The 23816-nt window shown below is 44.2% G+C and overlaps 3 protein-coding genes across 4 annotated transcripts; 2 read left to right on the forward strand and 1 right to left on the reverse strand.

The window, feature by feature from the left end:
- LOC110437503 lies at positions 2430–5139 on the reverse strand. The gene is made up of 7 exons (XM_021465968.1): positions 4882–5139; positions 4085–4757; positions 3742–3995; positions 3429–3647; positions 3252–3344; positions 2792–2893; positions 2430–2702 (listed from the first exon to the last, which is right to left on the reverse strand). The coding sequence occupies exons 1-7, from the start codon at positions 5137–5139 to the stop codon at positions 2430–2432; spliced, it is 1872 nt and encodes a 623-aa protein (XP_021321643.1).
- LOC8082823 lies at positions 12063–14940 on the forward strand. The gene is made up of 3 exons (XM_002441945.2): positions 12063–12358; positions 13097–13402; positions 13494–14940. The coding sequence occupies exons 2-3, from the start codon at positions 13097–13099 to the stop codon at positions 14241–14243; spliced, it is 1056 nt and encodes a 351-aa protein (XP_002441990.1). The 5' UTR covers positions 12063–12358; the 3' UTR covers positions 14244–14940.
- On the forward strand, positions 19420–23491 carry LOC8082824 (uncharacterized protein ycf45). 2 transcript variants are annotated; one of them, XM_021466266.1, is made up of 10 exons: positions 19420–19708; positions 20192–20254; positions 20373–20450; positions 20826–21046; positions 21274–21346; positions 21444–21728; positions 22061–22204; positions 22390–22440; positions 22722–22982; positions 23165–23491. In XM_021466266.1, the coding sequence occupies exons 1-9, from the start codon at positions 19523–19525 to the stop codon at positions 22791–22793; spliced, it is 1173 nt and encodes a 390-aa protein (XP_021321941.1). In that variant the 5' UTR covers positions 19420–19522; the 3' UTR covers positions 22794–22982; positions 23165–23491. The 2 variants fall into 2 exon arrangements, with proteins under 2 accessions (XP_021321941.1, XP_021321939.1); XM_021466264.1 differs by having other exon boundaries at positions 23127–23463.

Raw genomic sequence — 23816 nt, forward strand, 5'->3', positions numbered from 1 at the left:
TCAAGGTTTGTCGCATCGAATTAGGACATGTTTGATAGGGTGCATGCGGGTAACACCACCCACCCATGTTACTTAAATTTTTTTTAGATAATGACCCATGTTACTTAAATAAAATTGGTTGTTTGGTTGTTAGAATCTTTAATTTAACCTTGGCTCAGCAGTGCGCCCAGATCAAGCATATCCATCGGGCTTGGCTCCACGTGTGTAGTTGTACAGTTTAAGGGGCCCGCACGTTATAGGCACATGTTTATTCTAATACATACAATTAAACACCATCTTAGTATCTTGTATTTGCTCATGTAGCCTCAAATTTAGTCCATCGTATATAGACTCAACTTAACTTGCATCCACAACTACAACTAACCAAACACTCATCTTTTCTAAAATATGTGGACATGTGCCCGTTCTAGACGATGGCCACCAGGTAGAGCACGTAAGCCTATCTGCTTTTGTATGCATGCACGGATTCCTATGGAGAAGAGCGATTGGTTGCACGGAGATGTTATGCCTGCATGAGCAAGTGCATTTGCACTACTGGATGCAAGGACAAAGGATAGGCTTGAATCGGTCATAGCTCCCAAGTGGGACTGATGTAGAACAAGAGATGATGGACCCATATGCAAATCTGACATGTTATTTAGATTGTATCCATCCATATAACTAACCAAACAAAATCTTAAACCATGGCTCCAGCGGTACCTCACCAAACACACACTGTCACGTAACATGCATCTCGACTCCTCAACCTCCTTCCACTCAACCAAGATATACAGTGTGAGTTTATGAAATTCGATTCAAGCAACAAAACAAACGCTCTCAGATCCGCAAAGTACCATTAAGAAGCTCCACAAAAATCCATCGGTGTGCCTCCAGATCCATAGATCTCTTGGAGCACCTCAAGCGGTGCTTTGAAAACTCCAAATTTATTAGAGTTGGGAAAAATTACCCACTAGTACCATTGGTTACACAAAAACCGGGTTGTGTTTCTTTTTTTTGTCTTGCTGCCTCTATTCCCAATGCTTCACTCTCCGTCACCATGAGGTCTTGACACCATCATGCCCACTGCCACCACATGTGTTGTGCGCACCACCGTGACCCATCACGTTGTGTCATGACCCATCGCGTTGTCGTGGCGTGGCCCGCCTTGGTCACGAGTTCCAGTCTCGGTCGCCATGCATAGCCACACGAGCTCCGGTCTAGGCGCAATACATGGCCGGGCGCAAGACATGGCTGGTCGCACGAGCTCTGGCCTTGCAGGATTCGTCTCGCTATCGACCGTGCGCATCGCGTCGTCGGCCACATGATGCGAGCTCGGGCTATCGCCTCACCACCGACCGTGTGCGTCATGCCATCAGCCACGCGTAGCAAGCTTTGGCCGCCACCTCACCATCGATTGCCCTGTCCTTGCTCTACTCCAAACTATAGGAAGGGGAGGAAAGAAAGGATGGAGACCTAACATGTGGTCATGTGGCTATGAGATAGAGGGGAGGAAAATCCAAACTAGAGGTGTACCAAATACTTGAAGATCAATTCCATGATGGAGCTACTCACTACAAAAAAGTTGGATTTTATGTCAACAGCAGTCTGTCACATAAAGCTTAAATGTTGTCATAAAAAGATTCTTATGACGAAACAGCACCGTCACGTGTGGCGTCACAAAACGATCGTCACAAAATGGATATGTGACGGTAACAAGCTAAGTCGTCACAATATGTCCCAACATTTTGTGACGGCATTTACACTACCGTCACATAAGGCGACTCTTTTATGACGACGGCAACTGTCACATATTATGTAGTCAACGCATCGCTTATTGTTTTATCACCGTCACAGATTCCCTGTTAGAAAGACCTGGTTATACCCTTTTGTGATGACTCTTTGATGTCATATGTTGACATGGACCGTCTTGTTTTTATAGGCGTCCTAAACATCTGTAGACGACAAAACACCGTCACAATTTCAGTTTGAACTTTTGACGACTGATGGCCCACATATCGAATTCATCCAGACATATATACCAATATAGACAACAGAATCCATCATCATTCATACACAATATTGCCAAGGCATCATACACATCGCAGACATATTGAAACTGATAACACAGTTTTCGAATTCTACAAGTTCAGGTTCTAGGTTCACACACAAGTACTCACATAAACCATATTACAAGTTCCAGGTTCCATGACCACACACAAGTTCCATGAGACAAAACATCAAACAAGTTCAACAAGTGCAGAGAAGTTTCAGCAGCCCTCAAATTTCCAACCTGGGCATTATCAAGCATAGAGTGCATTCAGCCTACCTCAATCTTTGTGAAATTTCAGCAAAGATCGTAGCATCGAACTGACTTCATCAAACTTGTTGTTCATTGCCTTCACTTCTTCTTGTGTCGCGCGTAGCAAGGTTTGGTTTTCTTCAAGTGCGGCCTACTGCGCTTCAAGTTGTGCCTGCCACACTTCCTGCCTCCTTGCAGCCTCCTCTCTTTCTTCTTGTAGCTGTTCTTCAAATTGCGCTTGCATACGTGCTTGTGCTGCAGCTGATGTGGACCCGGCAGCCTTGCTCACTTTAGTTATGCCAAGACTTTGAAGGAATGTTGATCTATTGCTGATGTGGCTGAGACTTTCAGCAACTATCTTGGTTGGAGACTTCTGTTGTTCTCCTTCTTCTGGTTCTTTTTCCTTCTCTGCCACCATTTGTTCCTACATAGAATCCATGCACTTGATTGAAAGGCCATACAACAGTAACAGTCTTATACCAGGATTGAATCTGCAACATTCAGTTCACTTACATATAATTCATTTGCAAGAGGAGTACGACCATGTTGTGGATGATTCATGCATTCACCAAAGAATTCAATCGCATCTGGTTCCGTGTCGTTGTACTTAGACCTCTGTCCATAAAGGTAAATGAATTAGAGTACTTCTCAACATTTGTGGACAAGCATCAGATTAGTTGTGCATATTTATAGCAAGATCCCAACATTTATAAGCACTGTATCATCACAAATTCATACATTAGAGTACTTCTCTATGGCATGCATGTTATGTCAACAGATTGGCCAAACTCAACATTTGTATGTTTTGTATCAGCACAAACCCACACATTAATTTATTATTGTAACACAAAATTTGTAGGCAGGTGTTAAGCACTTGGTAATTACTTAGAGTGCCATACAATTGCATGAGACTATATATGCTACAAATGACCCATCTTTCAAACTACTAGTACAAAAGGCATAGTATCCATACCAGGCTGTAACAGTGGGCAATGTAGGACCTAGATCCAGTCTTTTGGTGAAGCTGCACTAGGGCATGGTTAGCTTTATTCTTGGAACTTTTTTCCTGCACCATAGAAATGCAATAGAGGTTCATTCACTTGCACATATTCCATTTCACAGTAAGAAAAGAGTTAATCAAGGCAAATACCTGATTCTTTGGCTCACACCAGTACTCAACCAGGTTGACCCACTCCTGCTTCTTCATCTTAGGTGGAGGTTCCATGGCCAAGAGTTGTTCTTTTGTCAGTGACTCGTCATAGTACTTCCTTTTCAGATGATACCTCTGCTGCCTTACTCCCCTCTTGACAATATCAGTGCATGCTGCCTTGCTTGGTCCATCATTCTTAATATCCACATCCAACCTTGTCTGTAGCCACAGAAATGATTTGTTAGACAACATTTATTAAAACGGAGTTGAGCTAGTGATTGGTTAGAAGTATTTTTAGTGAAATATTTCTCACCGCCACTTTAACAAGCACTTTTTGGACTTGTGCCTTCCCCGCATCATTTTCATAAGTCTTCCATGATGTGTAGATAGGGAGTTGGTCTCTAAGGAAAATGCCAGTTTCTGATGCTAGCTTAGCTGCCTGAAGGGGGACAGCAGGCCTTTTCTTCCCTTTAGCCACTTCGATAGGCAGCTTGTGCCCCTTTTTTAGCAAATTTTCTAAACCATGACCCATGCTTTTCTTGCGGACTTCCTTTCGTCGCCCTACATCTGCAATAAGAATGATAATGTGTTGCTATAGCAGTGACAAAGTCGATATGTGATGGACGAAAGCATGATTGGAAACCCATATTGCTTACCCTGATCTAAGTCACAAGCTTGTTCTTCATGTACATTGTCCTTTGTAGTTGCTGCATCAAATGGATCAGCTAACACATTGATGTCATTGCTCTGCCTAGAGCTCTGCACACCTGGCGAGGTGTCTATAGGAACTTCTTGGGTGACACTAGTGGCAGGAGTAGGATGTCTAGATAGGGCAGCAGTTGGTCTTGGAGTAGAAGGTGTACACATTGGGTTTGCACTAGGCACAGACTTGGCTGCAGTTGCCTTGGTGAATTTGTGAATACTAGCCTCTCTGTTTGGAATAGGAGCAGACATGGATGGAATAGCTGTGGGAATAGGAGCAGAGATGGCTGGACTGGGTGTGGGGATCACTGGAGGAGCAGGGGCTGTGGGGTTCACTGGAGGAGCAGGGGCTGTGGGATTCACTAGAGGAGCAGGGGCTTTGTTTGCAGTGTTTGTGGTGAGGCTACTGCTTGTAGGGTGTTGGCTTTTCGCTTGTGTGCTGCCTTTTGCAGGGTTCTTAGGAAGCAAGGGCATTCTCTGCCTAGGTGGTGGACGACGTCCAGGCGACATGGCTGCTTGCTGCCTAGTTAATCTTGTTGGTGTCCACGGTGCCTTTTTGCTAGCAGCCGCCGTCCCCACCTTCAGCTTCTTTTGGACAAGGCGCGTTCCTGGAACCATCTCTTCTACCTGCATAGATAAACATGCATCCTATTAGTGAAAAAACAAGTGCCTTAGTAAATGAAATTAGTCAATGAAGTTCATGTTTCAAAGATACCAGAAACTTGCTAATTGGCCATGTAATGCATCTCACCTGAGTATTGACCTCAACATGGAGGTCGTCATCACATTCATCGTCACTATCAGTTTCGTTTTCAATTTCAGATGATGGATCATAATCATGGTCAGATCCTGGATTTTCAGTGGCTACTGCCTTCCCTTTGCCCTTTTGTTTTTTTGCAAGACCATCAATAACTTCCTGAGCTAAGATTGGTATACCCAAAGATTTAAAAACTTCCTGAATTTTCTTTACATTATCATCCCTTTGCTGCTCATACTTGTTTTTCGTCATATCTTGTATGACTAAGTATGATGAGATGTAGACAAATCAGAAACTTTAACCAGTTTCTGTAAACAAAATGAACAAATAACTAACAAATCAGTACACATATTGATGACATAAGTGAAAATAACAGACAATAGCAGAACAGATGACAATACATAACACTAGACAATAACAAACTGAAGCTTTGCAGAATGGAACAAACAAACAGTATCTAACAATACATTGGAACAAACAAACAGTACCTAACAAATAAGGGTGTTACTGACAGTACCACACTTCTCCTACCATTGTCAACATTCAGACAACAAATCCACAATTCTCCTACCACACTTCCACTGTTAGGACAACATTGCTCCAAGCTAGAGACAGCGAGAGGAGGTAGAGTACCTTCGGAGGAGGAAGCCGAGCTGAGGGAGTGTCGTCCGGAGCTCGCGTGCTGGTGACGGCAGGCGCAAGTAGTGTGGAGGCCGTCGACGAGATGGTGCGTAGTCAGCCGAGTTCGTGACGGTGGGCACTGCGGAGGCGGGCAGGGTCGTGGTGAGGGCGGCTGGTGTTGTGGAGGTGGGCGAGGTGGTGGCGGGCGGCGAGGTGGGCGTTGTGGAGGCGAGGTGGCGGCGGGCGGCGAGGTGGGCGCGGTGGAGGTGGGCAGGGAGGCGGCGGGCGCTCCGTAGGCAGGGTTTAGGGTTCGGGAGATTGGGGATTTCCCCTTTGCCAACCGGTGAAGAGGATAAGGCGACGGGGTGGTTTTGGGTAGAGAGAGCGGGAGTCGGCGTGGGTCCCCTGTGTCAGCGAGCGGGATGGGGCGGGAGCGGCAGCGAAAAATTTGTTTGACCTGGTTGGGCCGCTCTCTCGGTGGAAGGTGGTGCGCTGGGCCGATTGTGCTACTGAAGCACTGGGTCCACCTGTAAGTGAGCCATTTAGTTAAATTGGGACTCAAATTGGATTTTGGGGTACTAAACGACTGATATTTGCGAAGTTGTCTATAACAAAGTTATGCAACTCATCGAGATGTACTTTCTGTATTTTGGTTATATTTTCATTTGACTTTGTTTTGATAGTTTCAAATTCAAAATTCAAAAAATTAGATTAGGGACAACAAATTAGGGTACTAAATGTTTCCAAATTTAAAAGTGATGAACACAAAGATTGCTCATCTCATGAAGATGAACACTTTTTATTTTGGCCACTTGTCCATTTGACAAAGTGATGGGTAACTTTGTTCACAACCTTATACATCTCACTTATAGTTCATGAGACTATGAGGGAGATTGTAAGTTTTATGAACTACTTTACCATCAATTTGTCGGATGGCCAAATGACCAAAATATAAATTGTTCGTCTTGATGAGTTGTACAAAAGTCATGTTAACTACTTTTCCATCTGAAATCATTTACAATTTCTAATTGTGGCCTTTAGTTGCACTTTTTGTACAATTGTACTTTCCAACTGTTCAAATTTTGTAACATGAAAATATGAGTAGCATCAACACATTAAATTGATAGAAATTGATTCTTAAAAGTTTTGAAAAAAAACACTCCATTTGGATATACCTACTAGGAGGAATCCATGTTACAATTTTTCGGCACAGATTTAAAAACAAAATGCATGAACAATGGACAGGGATGAATGAAGCTCAAGAACACATGGGCCCACCTGTCATTGTGCTCCTCAGTCATAAGAACACTCTGCTGCCCGCTCGCCCACTCTTGCCCCCGCTCTGCCCCCGCTCTGCCCTCGCTCAGCCACTCTCGCCGGCGACACCTCCAGCCACGGCGCCACCCCCAACGCTCGCAAGGCAGAGCCACACCGCCACCCCACCTCCAGCCACGCCGCTCTCGCCCCCGCTCTGCCCCTCTCTCTCTCGCCCCTGCTCTGCCACTCTCGGTCCACCCAACACCTACATCTGCTGCTAGCAAGCCAGAGCCGTAGTGCTCACCGGCTCTGCCTCACCCACCTCATCCGGTTGTTGCTCAATGAATGGATGCTCGATGGGCACCTGAGATGGAGGCTAGCAACTCCATCGTTGGGGGGCTTCGCCGGGGGCAGATCTGTCAGCCTACAACGGAGATGCTAGCCATCGCTTGAGCCAGAGATGGAAGCCGTAATTTGTGATGGCTAGCACCGTCACATTTGGACACCACCGTCACTATAGATCAAGGTTAGATATGTTCTTCCAAGTTATTTTGGCACCTCTGGTTGGCTATACAAGCGATTTACTACAGCGAAGATAATTATGTGGCAACTAATTTTGTGTAGGTCAAGATGGATAGAAGGTGGATTTACAATGAAAAACCATTTTCGCATCCTTTTTTGGATGGTGTGGACCAGTTCATGCAACATGTCCGAGCAAGATATAGTGCAAATGAAAAAATCAAGTGCCCATGCCGCAAATGCCTAAACCACATAGAGAAAAGCTTAGATGAGGTACACGAGGATATTGAAATCAATGGTATGTCTAGAAGCTATACAAGGTGGATTCACCATGGAGAGGAACTTATTGATGATGTCCAACAAGATGATGATGGAGAACTTGCTGTTGTACTAGAGGATATGCCATGGGATGGAAATGATGACCAGGCACCACTTCCTGAGGAAGGACAAGCAGAAGATGTCATAGATGATGGTGCAAGGGGAGTTCAGGGGTTGATTCAAGATATGCGAGACGCAGCGAGCCATGGCTTTGGTGGTAACTTATATAAAAAAACTCATGGAAGAGGCAAAGCGTGAACTTTATCCATGTTGCACCGAGGAGACTAGGTTATCTTTCATTATTAAACTGCTGCATGTAAAAGTGTACAATCGGATAACAACATCTGGGTTTGATGCATTCCTTGAGTTGCTTTCTAGATCTTTGAAGAATGTGCCAGGACTTCCTAAGTCATATAATGAGTTGAAAGCTCTCCTCCGGAAGCTTGGTTTTGGTTATGTTTCTATTGATGTGTGCAAGTATGATTGTGCCTTGTTTTGGGGGGGACCACAAAACTGATCAACATTGCCCAGTTTGTGGCTTCACAAGATGGAAAGTCAACAAGGATATCAGAAAGAAGGTTCCTCACAAGGTCCTCCGTTACTTTCCCATAATTCCACGCCTTCAAAGGCTTTTCATGTCAAAGCAGCGGGCACAGTTCTGTCCAGATTTCACATGGACCATGTTCTGTTTCCAGGTTTTTTTGTCACAAAAGGTTCAAAAACTGTGACAAAACCAACAAAACCGTCACAAATTGATCCAAAACCGTCACAAAATGTACAGCTGGAGTATTCTAACAATTGTTCCAACAATAGTCAAACATCATAAGCAAAATTGCCCTTCATTTACAACATAAAGAAGAAATGCACAAAATAGGTCCAATTGCTCATAGGCCCACATTTCATACATCCACCATAATAGGTTCAACATTCACATCTTCACCATCTTCAACACTACAGTTTCAACACAAAGGCCCATACTCACGGCCATTGACTACTTGAACACTACAGCTACAACCAAGACAATGGCCAATACTAGAAATAGTGTTACATTCACACATCCACAAACAAGACAAATGCAGCTTCCTAGGCCATCCCTGTTCGTGCCTACCATTTCCTTCAACTTGTTCAGGTGCTCCAAGCTTTGAGTTTTTTCCACAGCCTCAGGAACTTCAGACATCGTCAAAGCTGACGAAATATATCCATTGTCACGAAGGAAGACCACATATTCTTCCTCAAACCAATAGCTATGACATTTCCCCTACATCCAAATTAGAACCACAAGCAACAATGAATTTTGGGCAAACAAGATTTAAATTTGGGGTACTCAAACTGGAACCACTATACTCACATAGTTCTTCCTGGGGCACTTGAAGAATCTCTTTCCATTGTTATACTGAGATTGTGTCGTAGTGGCACCAAACACTCTCACGTCCCTACATTCTGGGCACATTATCAATGGCAACTTGGACACTTCATCGATCACTGGATCCAGATCGACAGCTGCAGCCAGAGGTGCTGCATCATGAACAACAAGGGGTCCGGGCTGGTGGACAACCCTAGCTGACTGCCGATTGCGAGTGCTAGATGACGACGCCTGCGACATGAGGCCTGATTGAAAGACATATGCTCAGACAAATTCATACTAACAAGATATGCAAAGACATATTCATACTATGAGCTCATATACTTTAAAAAGAAACAGGGAGGACCAATTCAGTATAAATTTAGCTTGGCATCAATCAAATCAAGGGCTCGTTTCCTCAAACTTCTTGTACACTCTATAGCCTCTTACTCCGATTCAATAGCAAAGAGAAATAGGGGGAAGTAGGCGCCATTGCAGAACAAATAGAGGGGGAAGGGGAGGGGAATGGCAGCAGCAGGCCGTGAGCACCTGAGTTCGAGCGGCGGGATGATGTCGAGGCGTTTACCGGAGAACCGCGCTGGCCGGCCGGCTGACGCGCTCCCTCCGCCCAGCCGGAGTCCGAGCTAGGGTACATCCCCAAGCGGCACCGTGTAGCCCGTCCTTCGCTTCCCCACGCAGCGCCACCGCCGCCATGCAGCTCCCTCCTCGCCGGCGCCGCCACCGGCGCTGCGTAGCTCCCTCCACGCCGCAGACGCCGCGCAGAGCCCCTCCGCTCCTGGCCTTGTTTAGATAAGGGACGGTGGCGATGGGGAATGAAATGGTCAACGCTCGGCTCCACCTGCAGGGGTATAGTAACACGGGGAAAGGTAAATTATTGAAGTAACTAAAAGTGACAACACTAATCAGTCATAAAAGGATATTTCCCAGCGTCACAAAAAAGCAATGGACAAATGGCTGACGACGATAGACATTATATGACGACATTTGATGGCTTTATGTGACACAAATCCAACGTCGTCACAAAAAAACATGGCTCTCCCCTATTTGTGACAACGAAATTTTTTCCGTCATGTTATGATACATTATATGACGATTTAAGGCACCGTCATGGAGTAGGAGTCCTAATATAAATAGATTCCTCACATCCTAAGTATTCTAAATAGAACTCTTAATAGTCAAACAGAAAAGGATAAGAATTACGTTCTTTATTCTGCTTCGCTTCAATCTGAGGCAAAAGAAAAAATCAAATCATAATTTGTAGTTTCTTCTTCTTCTTCTTCTTCTTCTTCTTCTTCTTCTTCTTCTTCTTCTTCTCTAATAATAAAAAGACAAAAATTTTGGTCGTTTTGGATTTTGGTCGAGCTCAACTATTCGCTTTGTTTTGGTCAAAATTTGGTTTAAACTCGTGTTAGGCTTCGAGTTAGATTTAGCCCATAACTTTACTTTTTTCTCTTAACCCAATTGGACCAGGAGTCCTCGTGTCATAAATAGAAAATAAGCTAGGAAATCAGATCCAAACGAGAGGAGCATGATTTAATTAATCTTTAGACTAGCGGACATATAAAGATATGGTGGACTGATTTTTTACAGGAATGATGCTAAAACTTTTTCCACAAATCAAGCATCACATTAAATAAGCTACTATAAAATTTTTATAATAATTGGAGCAGATAACTACAATTTCAATTTTACACTAGAAAGCATAGGCAAGCATCTCCAGCAAAAAAATGTACTACAATTTGTGATATTTTTTATTTACTGCATGGATCTATATATGTGGGGCTGAAACATTTTTTTTATAATTTTTACATTTTTCTATGAATTACTACGTATTTATCAATTTTCAACCGATCAATTTTACACTAAAAAGCATAGGCAAGCATCTCCAGCAAAAAAATATACTAAAAATTTGTGATATTTTTTGTTTACTGCATGGATCTACATATGTGGAGCTGAACAAAATTTATTTTATAATTTTTAGATTTTTCTTTGAATTATTACCTATTTATCAATTTTCAACAGACTTAAAGAATAAAGGAGAAGTAAACTAATAAGACAAACACTTTGCATCTAGGATTTATACTTTCTTTATTTTTCATGTATATAAAAGATTTTGTTTTGAGAACTCTAAATAAGTTTTTATTTTATTTTCCTCTTCCACTCCCGATGGATTCGGAAGAGAAAGATTTGGTGGCTAAGAGCAACTCAAGAGTTTGGAGTCAAATTCCATTGTTTAACCATTTTATAAAATACAAAACTTGTTAAAAAATAAGAAGTCCATAAAACCGGAGGGTCTTCCCCGACTGCCCATTAATCCTCTGCGGTAAGCTGGCACTTGACCTCGTTAACGGGAGAGTTTCGGAGTCACTTTCCATGCAGGCAAGCCCTCGATCTCGGTTATGACAACGGATTCACTGCCCATTTTTAGGTAGGCAGTGGAGAAGATGAATGGAGTAAAGCGAGATAACGACAGGGGTAGGACAGCACCACCTGTGAAGATCAAATAACACATCTATTGGAAGCTATTTATTTTTTACTGTACAAATTCTAAAATAACTTCTACAATAAAAATAGCCAAACTCTTGAAGTTGCTCTAAAGATTAGAGCAGGCATCAAACATGCCTGGCTCATTATCCTCCGTGGCAGGTGAGCCGTAGAGATACAGAACACAAACAAGGTCTTTCTGTTGTAAAAAAAACAAACAAACCAACGGATCTAGTGCAAACTCATCTCCTGTACAAACTGTGCAAACTCTAATTTGGACCATAGGATGTTGATCCAAGGGGCACGGAAAGATTGGGTAATTTTACACTTAACCGCCCGCTCTTAATCACACTTTTACAAATCTCTCCTTCCACCTCTCTCATGCGCCTCCTTGGATCAATATTCTACGGTCCAGATTAGAGTTTGCACAGTTTGCACGGGAGATGAGTTTGCACTAGATACGTTGCCAACCAAAAAAACAAGGTCTTTCCACGACTGAAAAAAAAAACGCCGGGTCTTGTGATAACTGACAACGTTTTTCACCCATTCACCGCCACGCCCCTGCAGCCCTAGCTAATCACTATTCGCTCCCCTTTTCCCCACGCGGCGGCGCGGCGAGGCCACCGACCGGCCGGGGGGGTGCTGCCTCTTCATCTCCCGGCGCCCCCGCCCCGCCCCGCCCCGCCCGCCTGCCCCATCGCCCCCCTACGCCGACCGCGCTCCCCCGCCCACGGCCCAGCGAATCCAGCGCGCCGCCCAGTCGAGCGAGGATTGCTCTTCGATCGCAGCCGCCATCGCCTCGACGCCTCGCCGCGCTGCGCTGCGCTGGTGCTGCTTGGTCGGTGTTGAGCGGAGCGGGAATCGGGCCGGACCCTAGTTGAATTCGTCCTTACCTTGTCGTCGTTGCTGGTAAGGAAGCCCTAACGTTGCTTGCTCGTATTGAAATTGAATTCCCTGTTCTAGCTAGGGCTTCTGCGGTTCCGCCGTTCAATTTTCGGTAGACTCGAGCAATCCAACAAGAAAATCCCGAAATTCCTTGCCGGGATGGGTGATCCGACCCATCGAGTCCCACTAGCTGCAGGATTGGTTCTTGATTTTCAATACACGAATTTCTGACGCTTGCTGTTAGTCTATCTGAACGTGCAACTGAACAGAACGCCTGCATTTTTCTTATCGCACTTGTTGCCTTATCCTCTAATTCCATCAGTGCGCGGTTTAAAAATGTGGCCTACCCAATACACTTCTACACATCTCCCTGAGTCTTTCCTGCAATGTGGTTTGTGCAATATTATATGTTGGTAAAACCTCAAACGTCTTTCTACTGCAGTCTTGTATGTCCAGGATTGTTGTTTAGGTCCTTCACTTTTTTATGGGTTCTGGCACTAAAATGTTGTAGGTTAAACCTGAAACATCTTTTGAAAGTAGCTTAGTATGGCCACTATCAATGTGGTTCTAAGTTTTTATACAGCATTGTTGTTTGGCTGCAGCCACTATTTTCTACAGAAGCGTTAGGATTGACATCTTTTGGGAGTAGACCTCTGTTTGCTGTTGTGTTCTATCTATCAGTATGTTTGCTTGCAGAATCGCTCACTTTGCATGTCACGACTTTGTGTTGCTGATGCCAGTCAATGTGTGTTATTGGTGCAGATGCCAGAAGCCGAGTGGAACGATGAACGCACTAGGCTTGTCTGTGAACTCTTTGAAGAACAGGTTCAGGCTGGGAACAGGCCGAATACGCACCTGAACAACATTGGTTACCGCCAAGTTGCGGCTAAGTTTCAGCAGAGGACACAACTTCTCTATACAAAATTGCAGCTTAAGAACAAATGGGACAAGTTTAAGAATGATTATATCACTTGGAGGAAGTTGCTTGTAGTGGGGAAGGGTTTACCCTGGGACAATGCTAAGGGGACATTTGTTGCTGACGAAGAATGGTGGAAGAAGATCAATAAGGTTTGTTTTGCATAAATTAAACCTGTTCCTTATTTTTTACTGTTTAGTTGATTTTAGTCGCATGACACCCTTTCCTTTTGATTTCTGGTAGGAACTGCCAGGTGCAAGGAAATTTCGACATGGCGGTCTACAACATGAGGATAAGTTGAAAGTAATGTTCGACTACATCACCAGTAATGGTGTGGATCCTTCACCACCTGCTCCGGAAAGCCCGAAGAATGGGGTGGATCATTCGCCACCGGCCGCAACTGGTTTGCCGGAGCATTCGCCTGTGACTGCACATGGGTTGCCATCTGGTCCAGACAGCCACGTGAATGGCACAGATCATTTGCCACTGGCCACACGTGATTTGCCACGTATTCAAGAAACCCCCATGAATGGTGTGAACCTCGATGGATCGGACAACACTGAAGATAATGATTACACTCATCGAGAGCCTGTGTTTCATTATCCTTCAAACAGGAAGAAGATACCGATCCATTTCAGTGCTGCAAAGAAGAAGAAGAAAAACAAGTCCGAAACTGCTCTGCTCATGCAAGCTCATTTGTACCGCATAACTGAGCTGGCTCAGAAAGCACAGGACACTTTCGAAAAGTTCAGCTCCCAGGCTGACTCAGCGCCATGGCCTAGCATCCAGGATGTTATGACACTGGTCCGGGAGTGCGGAGCACGGTGTGGGAGCAATGAGCATTTCATTGCAACTGAACTTTTTGTCAGTAGAGAACAGAGGGAGATGTTCCTGACCATGGAAACGGCCGAGGAACGGTTCCAGTGGCTTAGAAGAAAGTACATCGTCAAGTATTTGTCAGGTACAACAGGTACAAGTCTGGGTACTAGGTAAAGTGATCCTGGGCGTTTACATTAGGTTTTCTCCCAAGTCTTTTAGGCTTTGATATCCAACATGACACATTTTGTATTGGATCCTGATATAGCATACTCTGCATCCTGACAAGTTTGGTTGTATGAATGTGTAGCTTATCCTCTGGTTTCACCTGTTCCTGTGTAGTAACAGTTATCTTTTGCAAAGCCTCTGATTCTTCCTGCAATGGGCACATGTGTTTTTGGGCCTGTGAGAATTCACTGCAGAAATTAGGCCCATATTCACTTTGTTTAAGCAATGGAGCCCACATTGAGAAAACCGCAGGAAAGGAAAGGGCCGAAGAGGAGTAGTTTGTCCGTGCCGGCGCAGCGCAGGGAAGGCCTGGCCCGGCATCGCTCGCTGCACTGCTGATGCCAGCTGGCACCGGATGGGGAGGGAGAGCTCCGCGCTGATGAGCATCCACGCAAGTTCTTTTCTGGGGCGCTGTTGGATCTTTCCTGGTCTTGCTCATGCTGCATAAACCCACTTTTATAGCTCGAACTATCAATGAACTATTTAAGAGATCAATTTGGTGAATGCTTGGCTTTTATGTATGCAAGTTCATGAATAATGACCATTCACCAATATTTTTGTATAATGTCAAACTATGATGATTGTATGACTGCCATGTGAATTATATTAATTTTGAGAAGTGGGCTTGGCCCACGTGTGCTTCAAATTGGGTTTGGCAAAATTGAGCCTCGGTGGCCCTGAATCGACATGTGTTTTTCTGACCATGTTATCTCTATTTGTTTTAGAACCTTACAAGTTACAAGTGCTTGTTATGGTCTTGGTAGTACTTGTAATAGTGCATAGAATGTGTCGGGTTTCAGATTTATTTCTATTGTATGTGGAACTCATTCTGTTGAACATGTCACTTTGTTTATCAATTGTTCCGTTCGTGTGTTGGATTCTCTTTCTTGAAAGGGTGCATGTGCGAAGAACAGGTAAGCCTGTAGCTCGTCACTCGTTAGAAAAATAGACTTTCAGTAACTGAGGTAGCTTCAGGTGGCCTATGCTAATTTGTTAAATGAATGAAAATATAATGTTGATGTCAGAGGGTGTCCAAATCACACACTAGCGGAGGCTAGTATGACCAAGAGGTTGCACACAACCTACAATTTTGCAAGAACGCAGAGTGATTGATTAAAGTGATTTAGAGACCGGTTAGGTCGATGTTGATCCTGTTCTTGGCTTGGATAGACTCCCAAACTTCTTCTGACCAGATTTGTCAGGGAGGAGCACATGGAGGGTGTCGTAGGACTAGCAAGGTCATCTAGAATGCCTCCAAATCTCGTTGGGGGACACGACGAACAACACGAGGGGGGAGGGTGTCACATCCGGATGTAAAAGAGCATTCGGGTGCCAAATCATATGTGCGCCAGGATCTCAAATTCACACACATGGATCGACATCATCAATGGTACAAAACACAGTGTTCAAACGAATTACATAAATGAGTATAAAGTACCATTATTACAAGCCAATGGATCAAAGTACGAACGGGAAGCATAAACTAAATTGTTCCATAAATAAAAGGTGAAACTCAATCACGTCGACGTAGCAGGACCACCTTGCCATAGGAAGGTCGACAGCAGAATCACACGAGCCTAACAACCAGGCGACTCAGGGTAGTCCTCAGGGAAGTCACAATGGTACTCTGATTCGTCCGAGCAACCTTTAATGATTATAGCAAGGGTGAGTTCATGTCGAACTCAGCAAGCACAATGGAAAGTAATGACATGCAAGGCTTAAAACAAGGTAAAGCTGACTAGGTTTGACTGCGGTAGTATTTTAGTTGATCACTTTTAATTATAACTCTATTATTAGAACAACCTATCACTAATTGTGAGTAGCATAAACCCAACCTTTAATTAGTGTAAGTAGTATTTAGCATCTTTTGAATGACTATCCTAATAGTTATTGTAGTCCGAGGATTAACCCCAATTAAGAACACAAGATAGCAATTCTGCCAACACGGAATAGTCATTCCACCAAAGCACGAGGTAGCCACCTCAAACAAGTTCCATCTCCAAGTATCATGTGAATCCAATTTGTTCATCATGTGAGAGTCTGGGCCGCTCGTGACAGTGAGCACGGCTGATATATCAGTTTTACGCTCTACAGAGGTGTGCACGTTCACTCCAAGTCGTGATTCTCATTTGCCTGGGGTCATGACTCCCCAAAACACTACCAAGGTGAGCAGGCAGGGTCTCACTACGAGACCTTTCACAGGGTCTAACTAATAGGATGCCACTCGCAAGTTTTGGCCGGGGTGCTCGACAGTCGATACCCATAGCCATGGCGTACCGAACAACCGACGTCTTAATATCCATTACCCAAGTTACTTCCTCACGCCTACCCAGAAAGTAACACCCTACTAGTGGAGGTCCTGCTAGTCAAGCTAGAGCCATATGGCTTGTAGCTGCACTGTATGTCCCAGGGGGCCGCTCCATGACTAAGTCCTTACGGAGAGCAGAGACTGGTACGCCCGACAACTGGACCACCAACAGTACCCGCTCCCCCTATCACCACCATCATCACGATGCTCGTAAGCATCCAACATCGCCATCACCGCAGTGACTAAAGATTCAGCACAGTTTAAGCATCAAGTTGAGTAGAGAATAGTTCTTGTTTAAGCATGTGTATAAGGTGAGTGGAGCAGCTAAGCATACCTAATATAACCTAGTCTACCCATATACATAACCCCAGGTGAACAAGGAATAGTAAGTAAAGCTACTCAGGTCCTTAGGGTTTGCATTCATTGGACACATGCATGTAAAGTAAATGACATTAATGAGTAGGTTCAAAATGATCAAACGGTGTCTGCACTTGCCTTGATCGTAGTCGGGTTTCTTGAACTCAGCGGGATCCTGCTCCTCTTCCTTTACGAGCGTCTCGTTGGCTATACGCGACAATCATCACACATAGAAGCAATATATGCAAGCAAACAAACTTAATTAGAAACAGTACACTAAAGCATTGAAAAGCAGAAAGCAACTGCACTACTGTATTCTACTCGACGATACGAAACTATAGCAACCAGAATCACCTAAATTGGAGCTAAAATGCAAAAGTTATGGCTAAAACAAGTTGGGTGGCAATTCTGTGAATAAACAGAACTACTTTTCGCATTTAAAATAATTAAAATCTGAATTTTAAAAGTGATTTGGACTAAATCTGTAAATTCTAACGGCTGCGGGGGCTATTCTGCAAAACTAGGGGCATAGATTTAATAAAACCTAAACTAAAGCGTAGTGTGGGTTGATTTTGAGAAACCGCAGGGGTTTTTTCAAAAAAACGCAGGGGGCGCGGGCATGTGGCCAGCTTGGCCACGTGGCTGGGCCGGTCCATGGCGGCGCTGTGGACCGGGGGGTGCGGTGGTCCACCGTGGACCGGGGCCAAGCTGAGCAGGGCGCGCGCGGTGGCGGGGTGCAGGGCCACGGCGCGCGGCGTAGGGCACGGGGAGCCGTGTCGTGGCCACGGTCGTGATGCCGGCGGCGCGGCGGAGTTGGTGCGCACGCTGGGCGCAGCGGATGGAGGGCCGATGCGCGCGGTGGCGCGGCTTGACGGCGACGCGGAACTCCGGCGAGCGCGGGCGCGGGGAAAGAGAGGGAGAGAGGGCGCGTTGAGGGTATCTCTGCGCTCGTGGTGACCTAGCGAACTCGGGAAGGCACTCACCTTGGCGAAAAACGACGGCACGGAGGCGGTTCGCGGCGGCCGACGGGATCTCGGCGAGTCCGAGCTCGAGCAGGGGCTTCGCGATGCGATTGGAGGCGGCTAGGGTTTCTAGGGGGTGTGCGGGCGGGTGCGGCAGCCTTTAAATAGGCGGGGACGATCATTGGGATGCGTGCACACGGAAACCGAGCGGCGGCGCAGAAGTCGGAGCCGGCGGTTGCGGTCCGACTCCGATTCGGCCGGAGGTAGGGGACGGCCTCCCAGCTGACGGGTGGGGCCCCCTGGTCAGCGGCAGCGGGTGGGACGGAGGCGGCGCGGGCGCAGCTGGGCTGCGGTGTTGAGCTGGCGCGCGAGGGCACGGCTGCTGGGCCGGGACGGCTGGGCCGCGCGGCTGTTGGGTGCGGGGTGGGCCGCAGTGGCCCACGCGTACTACGCGGGAGAAAGAGGGGGAGAAGGGGGGGGGGCTGGGCCGAGGGAAGGGAGGAGCCGGCCCAGGAGGAGAAGGGAAGGGGCTTTTCTCTTTTTTTTTTTCTTTTTCAAATAAAAATTGATTTCTATTTTTTTGTTGTTTTCAAAATTAAACCAAGCTCAAACAAGCATTAAATAAAATCAAACAAAAATTTATGCAGCAGCATGAATACATTCAATCATGTTTCTACCCTATATTCAATTTTACTTATTTTTGTAAATTATTTAATAATTGCCTAAAAATTTAAACTAAGCCAAAATTAAATCAAATTTAAACTAAAATTTGAAATTCAAAATTTAGAGTGTTATAGAGGGGTAAAAGACGTAGCACATGTGTTTTTTTACGATTGGATAATTGGAAACTCAATTGGCCATGATTCTCTCATATATAGAGAGGTGAGCGGTCTTATCTTAGTAAAAAAAATCCAAAACGTGTTCTCTAAGTTTTTAATGTTAAAAAAACATGTCAAAACCCGAAACAAATTGGTTGAGACTTTACAAAGGGAGTCAGCTAAGTTGTGGCTCTGGATAAGCGGGCCAGCCAGGAGGGGAGCCAACCTAGGCATATGAGTCGAGTAAGCCGATTACAAGAGCATGGCTCGCCCGGCTCGCCGTCTTCTCTAGACATTTTTTGTTTGTTATTTTCTTGCGAGACTTAGTTACACACACAGACATTCAGATGCACGAGCGCACACTCACCCCTATGAGCGTGTGCACGCTTATCCTACCTCTATGAGCACCTTTGAAAAAACTAAGTTGGACCGACAAATATCGAGATTGACGATGCAGGCGCCTCGTTGTCGACGAACATATCGCTCTGAAAAAATTAGAAAAAATATGAGCATTTATATCAAGTCAGGGATTTAAACCCGAGTCAATATGTATGTCGTCTATATAACTTGTTTTTGGGCCCTAAGATTCACCGGAGGGATTAGGCCCATATTCACTTTGTTCAAGCAATTGGGCCGACATTTAGTTGGGGGAGAAAAACCGCGCGAAGGGAAAAGGGAAAGCAAAGCGTTATCCATCCCGTCCGGACGCCGGACACGGCACAACCGCTCGCTCCCTCGTGCGCGACTTCGCCACCGCCGGCGCCGGCATTAGTTTGCCGCGCGATGGACACGTGTGGCGCACGCCGCCTGCTCCTCTTCCCCCTCCTCACCCCGAAGCTCCCGCCGGCGCATCGTGAGCTCAGGCGGTGGCGCAGGGGCCGAGCCTGGCCTGGCAACGCTCTCTGCGCCGCTGAGGCTGGCGGCGGATGGGGAGGCATCGTCGAGGACGACCTTTCTGAGCTCCTGCAGGTCCGCGTCCGTCTCACCTTTTGGTTCTGCCCCCCTTTTTCCCTAATCGCACAGAGGTTGTATGTTATGCCGTGCGGTGCTAGTAGGTGGAGGTTTGGCCGCCGTTTGGGAGCACTGAAAAAACTTGTCCAATTAGTAGAGAATTTTGGGCATTATATGAATTCCTGTTTGTAGTTGATGTAACTATCTCTACAAGTATACCAAGCACGCAAATTTTCATCCTCTCCTTGCAATGCAAGAAGGATCTTCAAGCCCTGCATGAATTATATCCAGAATAAAGTGTCTCAAGATGAAGTGACGAACAATTTCAACACAGAAGAAAAACCCTGTGTCCCATGGACAGTCTATGTTCCAATATCACTTGCTACTTGTATTACTGACTAAACTAGTATTTATCAGATTGCTTTGGGCTAGTAGTTTTTGACGTTTTTTATACAAATAAATAGATCGATTGATCAAAGTGTATTAATCTTCCTTTTGTAGATTCTCCCGAGAGACTTGCGAGATAATCTGCAGAATGAACCTAGAAAGGACCAACTGCTGGAGGTGAGATAGATGTACCTGCCTGACTCCTTCAAGGCTTCAACCATTACAAGCCTCATTCTACTCAGAAATTCATGGTTGTGGTTGCATATGTGATCCCAACTGATGAGTCATCAATTAGGTCATTCTGGATTTGGGAAGACGGCCAGAGGCACGTTTCCTTGGTGACTCTGGTGGCCAATATCTACGGGACAGTGAGGTATGTGACAGCTATTCATTCTGAAATGTGTAATAATTATTTTTGCAGTGATCATACATACTTTCCTTGTCAATATTGTTGAACCCAATAGTACCTCAAAAAGAAAAGGTAGCAACACAGAGAGATCAGATATGATTACATTGTGGTGTGCTTGCTCTTATCCTCTTGTCTGTTGTGTAAAATTAGAAATTATGTTAGTCTCAAGTCTTCTGCTGGTTGGCTGCTAATTTCTTTCTGCTCATGGATCTTTACTAATGTATATACTTCAAAACCATAGTAGGCCCCTTTTTTCATGATGAACACACAGCATAATATTGTGAGTAGATGCAAAACTGCAACAGTAATTTCCTGCTCTATGGATGTTTTATATCATAGATCTCACAGAAAGAGTTGGAGGATGCTCAAAAGGCTGTAGGAGAATTTGGAGGTGACAATCGTGCAGGAATTGAAGGTACTTTACATAGGATATCTGCTATAAGGAGCAGGAAAGGAATGGTTGTTGGTTTGACCTGTCGAGTTGGCCGAGCTGTTACCGGGCATGTCGACATGGTCCATGATCTCCTAAATTACAAAGAAAGTATTCTATTTTTGGGAAGGTACCTCCCCTTCTTCCTTGAATGTTTACGGTCTTGATTCCATCGTTCATATATTATAAGCCAGTATATAAGTGTTATATGAATATTGATTATATGGAAAATGTTCTATTTAGGAATAGGTATGTGATAATAGGGCAACAGGAATTGAACACTCTGTTTTCAGTTTGTTTTTCAAATAAATTTCAAAAGATTATCTGTTCTTCACTATTTTTTTCTTCTTCAATCAGGCCTGGTGTAGGCAAGACTACTGTTATGCGTGAGATTGCACGTGTTTTAGCAGATGAATTTCAGAAAAGAGTGGTATGTTAAACAATGTTACTTTCTTGTACCATTCTATTTCCAGTTCAATCTACTTCTTGTACCTTATATATTCTTTTGGTACTGGTGTTTAGGGCAGGTAATTGTGGATACAAGTAATGAGATTGGTGGGGATGGGGATGTTCCCCATGCTGCGATTGGTGGAGCAAGAAGAATGCAAGTACCTGAACCATCAATGCAGCATAGGGTGATGATTGAAGCAGTTGAAAACCATATGCCTGAGGTGGTTATTGTAGATGAGATCGGAACTGAAGCAGAAGCACAAGCTTGTCGATCAATTGCAGAAAGGGGTGTTATGCTTATTGGCACTGCCCATGGAGAACGACTTGCAAACATCATTAAGAACCCAACCTTATCTGACTTGGTAATGCTATCATTATGACATTATCACAATTTTGCAAATAAACAAAATGAAAAATACATTATACCTGCATAGTCTAAACATTGATAAAAAATGGATCATTGAGATTAAAAAGGTGCTGTTATTCTACAAGGATATCTGAAGTTCTTTTGTTACTTTTGCTTATTGAGAAGAGTAGCTGTCAATATAATAGCATGAAGCTCTCATCTAAAACTTCTTGTGTCCATACCTAATTAGAGAGTCCATGTGTCAAACACTTACTGAAAGAAGTGATTAAGCTTAAAGTAATATTATTTACACCAGTTCAGTGAAATTTCTCATCTTCTGGAAAACAGATTGGAGGTGTAGAAACTGTTACTCTTGGAGACGATGAGGCTCGTGCTCGACGAAGTCAGAAAAGTATTCTGGAGAGGAAAGCTCCTCCAACATTCCCTTTCCTTATCGAGATGAGGGAGCGACATTACTGGGTAACACATCGGGTATGTCTATGTTACGAATATAACTATTTTCCACCACTGTTGCTGTTTTTTCTTTCACCAACCAATATGAGCTTCAAAGCCTAGGATGCAACCTAAATGGACTCTCTTAGAAAATGGTTTGTGTTATTTTTCTTGTTGTCCATTTGTGCAAATGCTGACACACAATGCTGATTTTCTTTGTGCAGACAGAAAGGAGCGTGGATATGTTACTGCATGGCAAGAAGCCGCTGGTTGAGGTAAACATTCTACAAACCATGTATCAAGTTTTGAGATATGACGTATTCAGGGTTATTTTTGGTGGGTACGGTCATTTCAGTTCTTTCTGTACCTATATTTCTTGCATGTTTTACCTGTAAATGTCATTTTGAAGCATGACATATTGACATCTTAAGTCTTAAGTAGTGCACTAGCCACTATCTTTATTCGAACTCTGTGATATACAAATGTGGAGTCTATACTCTATGTGGTCCAGTGCAGCCAGCATGCTTAGCAAATCTTTAATTTCCAATGGTCACAGGTCAGGAAAAGGGATAATGAGTTTCAGGTTGTAATTGAAAGATGGGCAACGTATGATGGCGATGGACTCTGAACATGAAACCCGCTCATCATAATTGCTTCTATCAAAGCTCATACTGTGGTACTTGACGTTTCTGTGGACAAGTGTTATCTATACTGCCAAGCCTGTTGTTCTGAGGTGGTACCATACGTACACACTGATCCTAATCCAAAAAGTTTACAATGTTGTTACCTGGTGAAGTTACTGACGCTGCCCATTTTGGTGAGTGTGCAATCCCCACCATGATAGATCTTATATCAATGGCATTGGCAACTTTTTAACTGAATTTGGACTTTTTTTTTTGCCAAAATAGGTTATACCTATTGTTTGAAGCTTTACTGGCTTTTTTTTTAAAAAAATTTGTAGGAAAGTCTGTTTCTGACTTGCATGGAACCTTACTACAGTGGATTGCATGGGTGAACATTGGACTGACAACTATCCCAAACTTTGCGCCTGTTCTTTCACTGAAGGCAGCCCATGAAGCAATTTTGACATTTAGTTATCTTAAGATAATGCAGATAACTTCACACTAATTGGATATAAGGTCCTGCTTATTTCTGTATCAGGTACTTTTTAGCGCTCGAAAGTTGATGTATCAATTTGAATGTATATGTTTTTCCTCTAAGAGAAGGAACCTAATGTATGTCATTTCTTCTAAATTGTATGAAATGTGTGCATATAGATATCCTTATTGTTCGTAATATACCCATTACCCTTTTCCTTTTTTTTTACTTTCCCTTTTGTTTTTTTTAAATGGTGAACTGAGGTCCTCCATTTTTATGTATGTGAGTATTCAATGTTTTCTCTAGTTGTTCAATGGTGCATGCAATATTCTCAGTTTTGCAAACGATTCTTATACATCACTGAGAATCCCGAGTTCTTTGTTCTTACTCAACCCCCAAGCCTGTCCATCCCCACAAGAAATAATTTTTTGAGCTCATTGGCCCTGTAATTTTTGTACATTGTCTGACTTGTTTATATGTTCTCTAATTCTTAATTGGGCTATTTTTTATTATAAGAATTCCTACTTATCTAACTTTTACCATTTTTTTATTG

This window comes from Sorghum bicolor, chromosome 8, assembly GCF_000003195.3.
Source record: "Sorghum bicolor cultivar BTx623 chromosome 8, Sorghum_bicolor_NCBIv3, whole genome shotgun sequence".
NCBI classification, from domain to species: Eukaryota; Viridiplantae; Streptophyta; class Magnoliopsida; order Poales; family Poaceae; genus Sorghum; species Sorghum bicolor.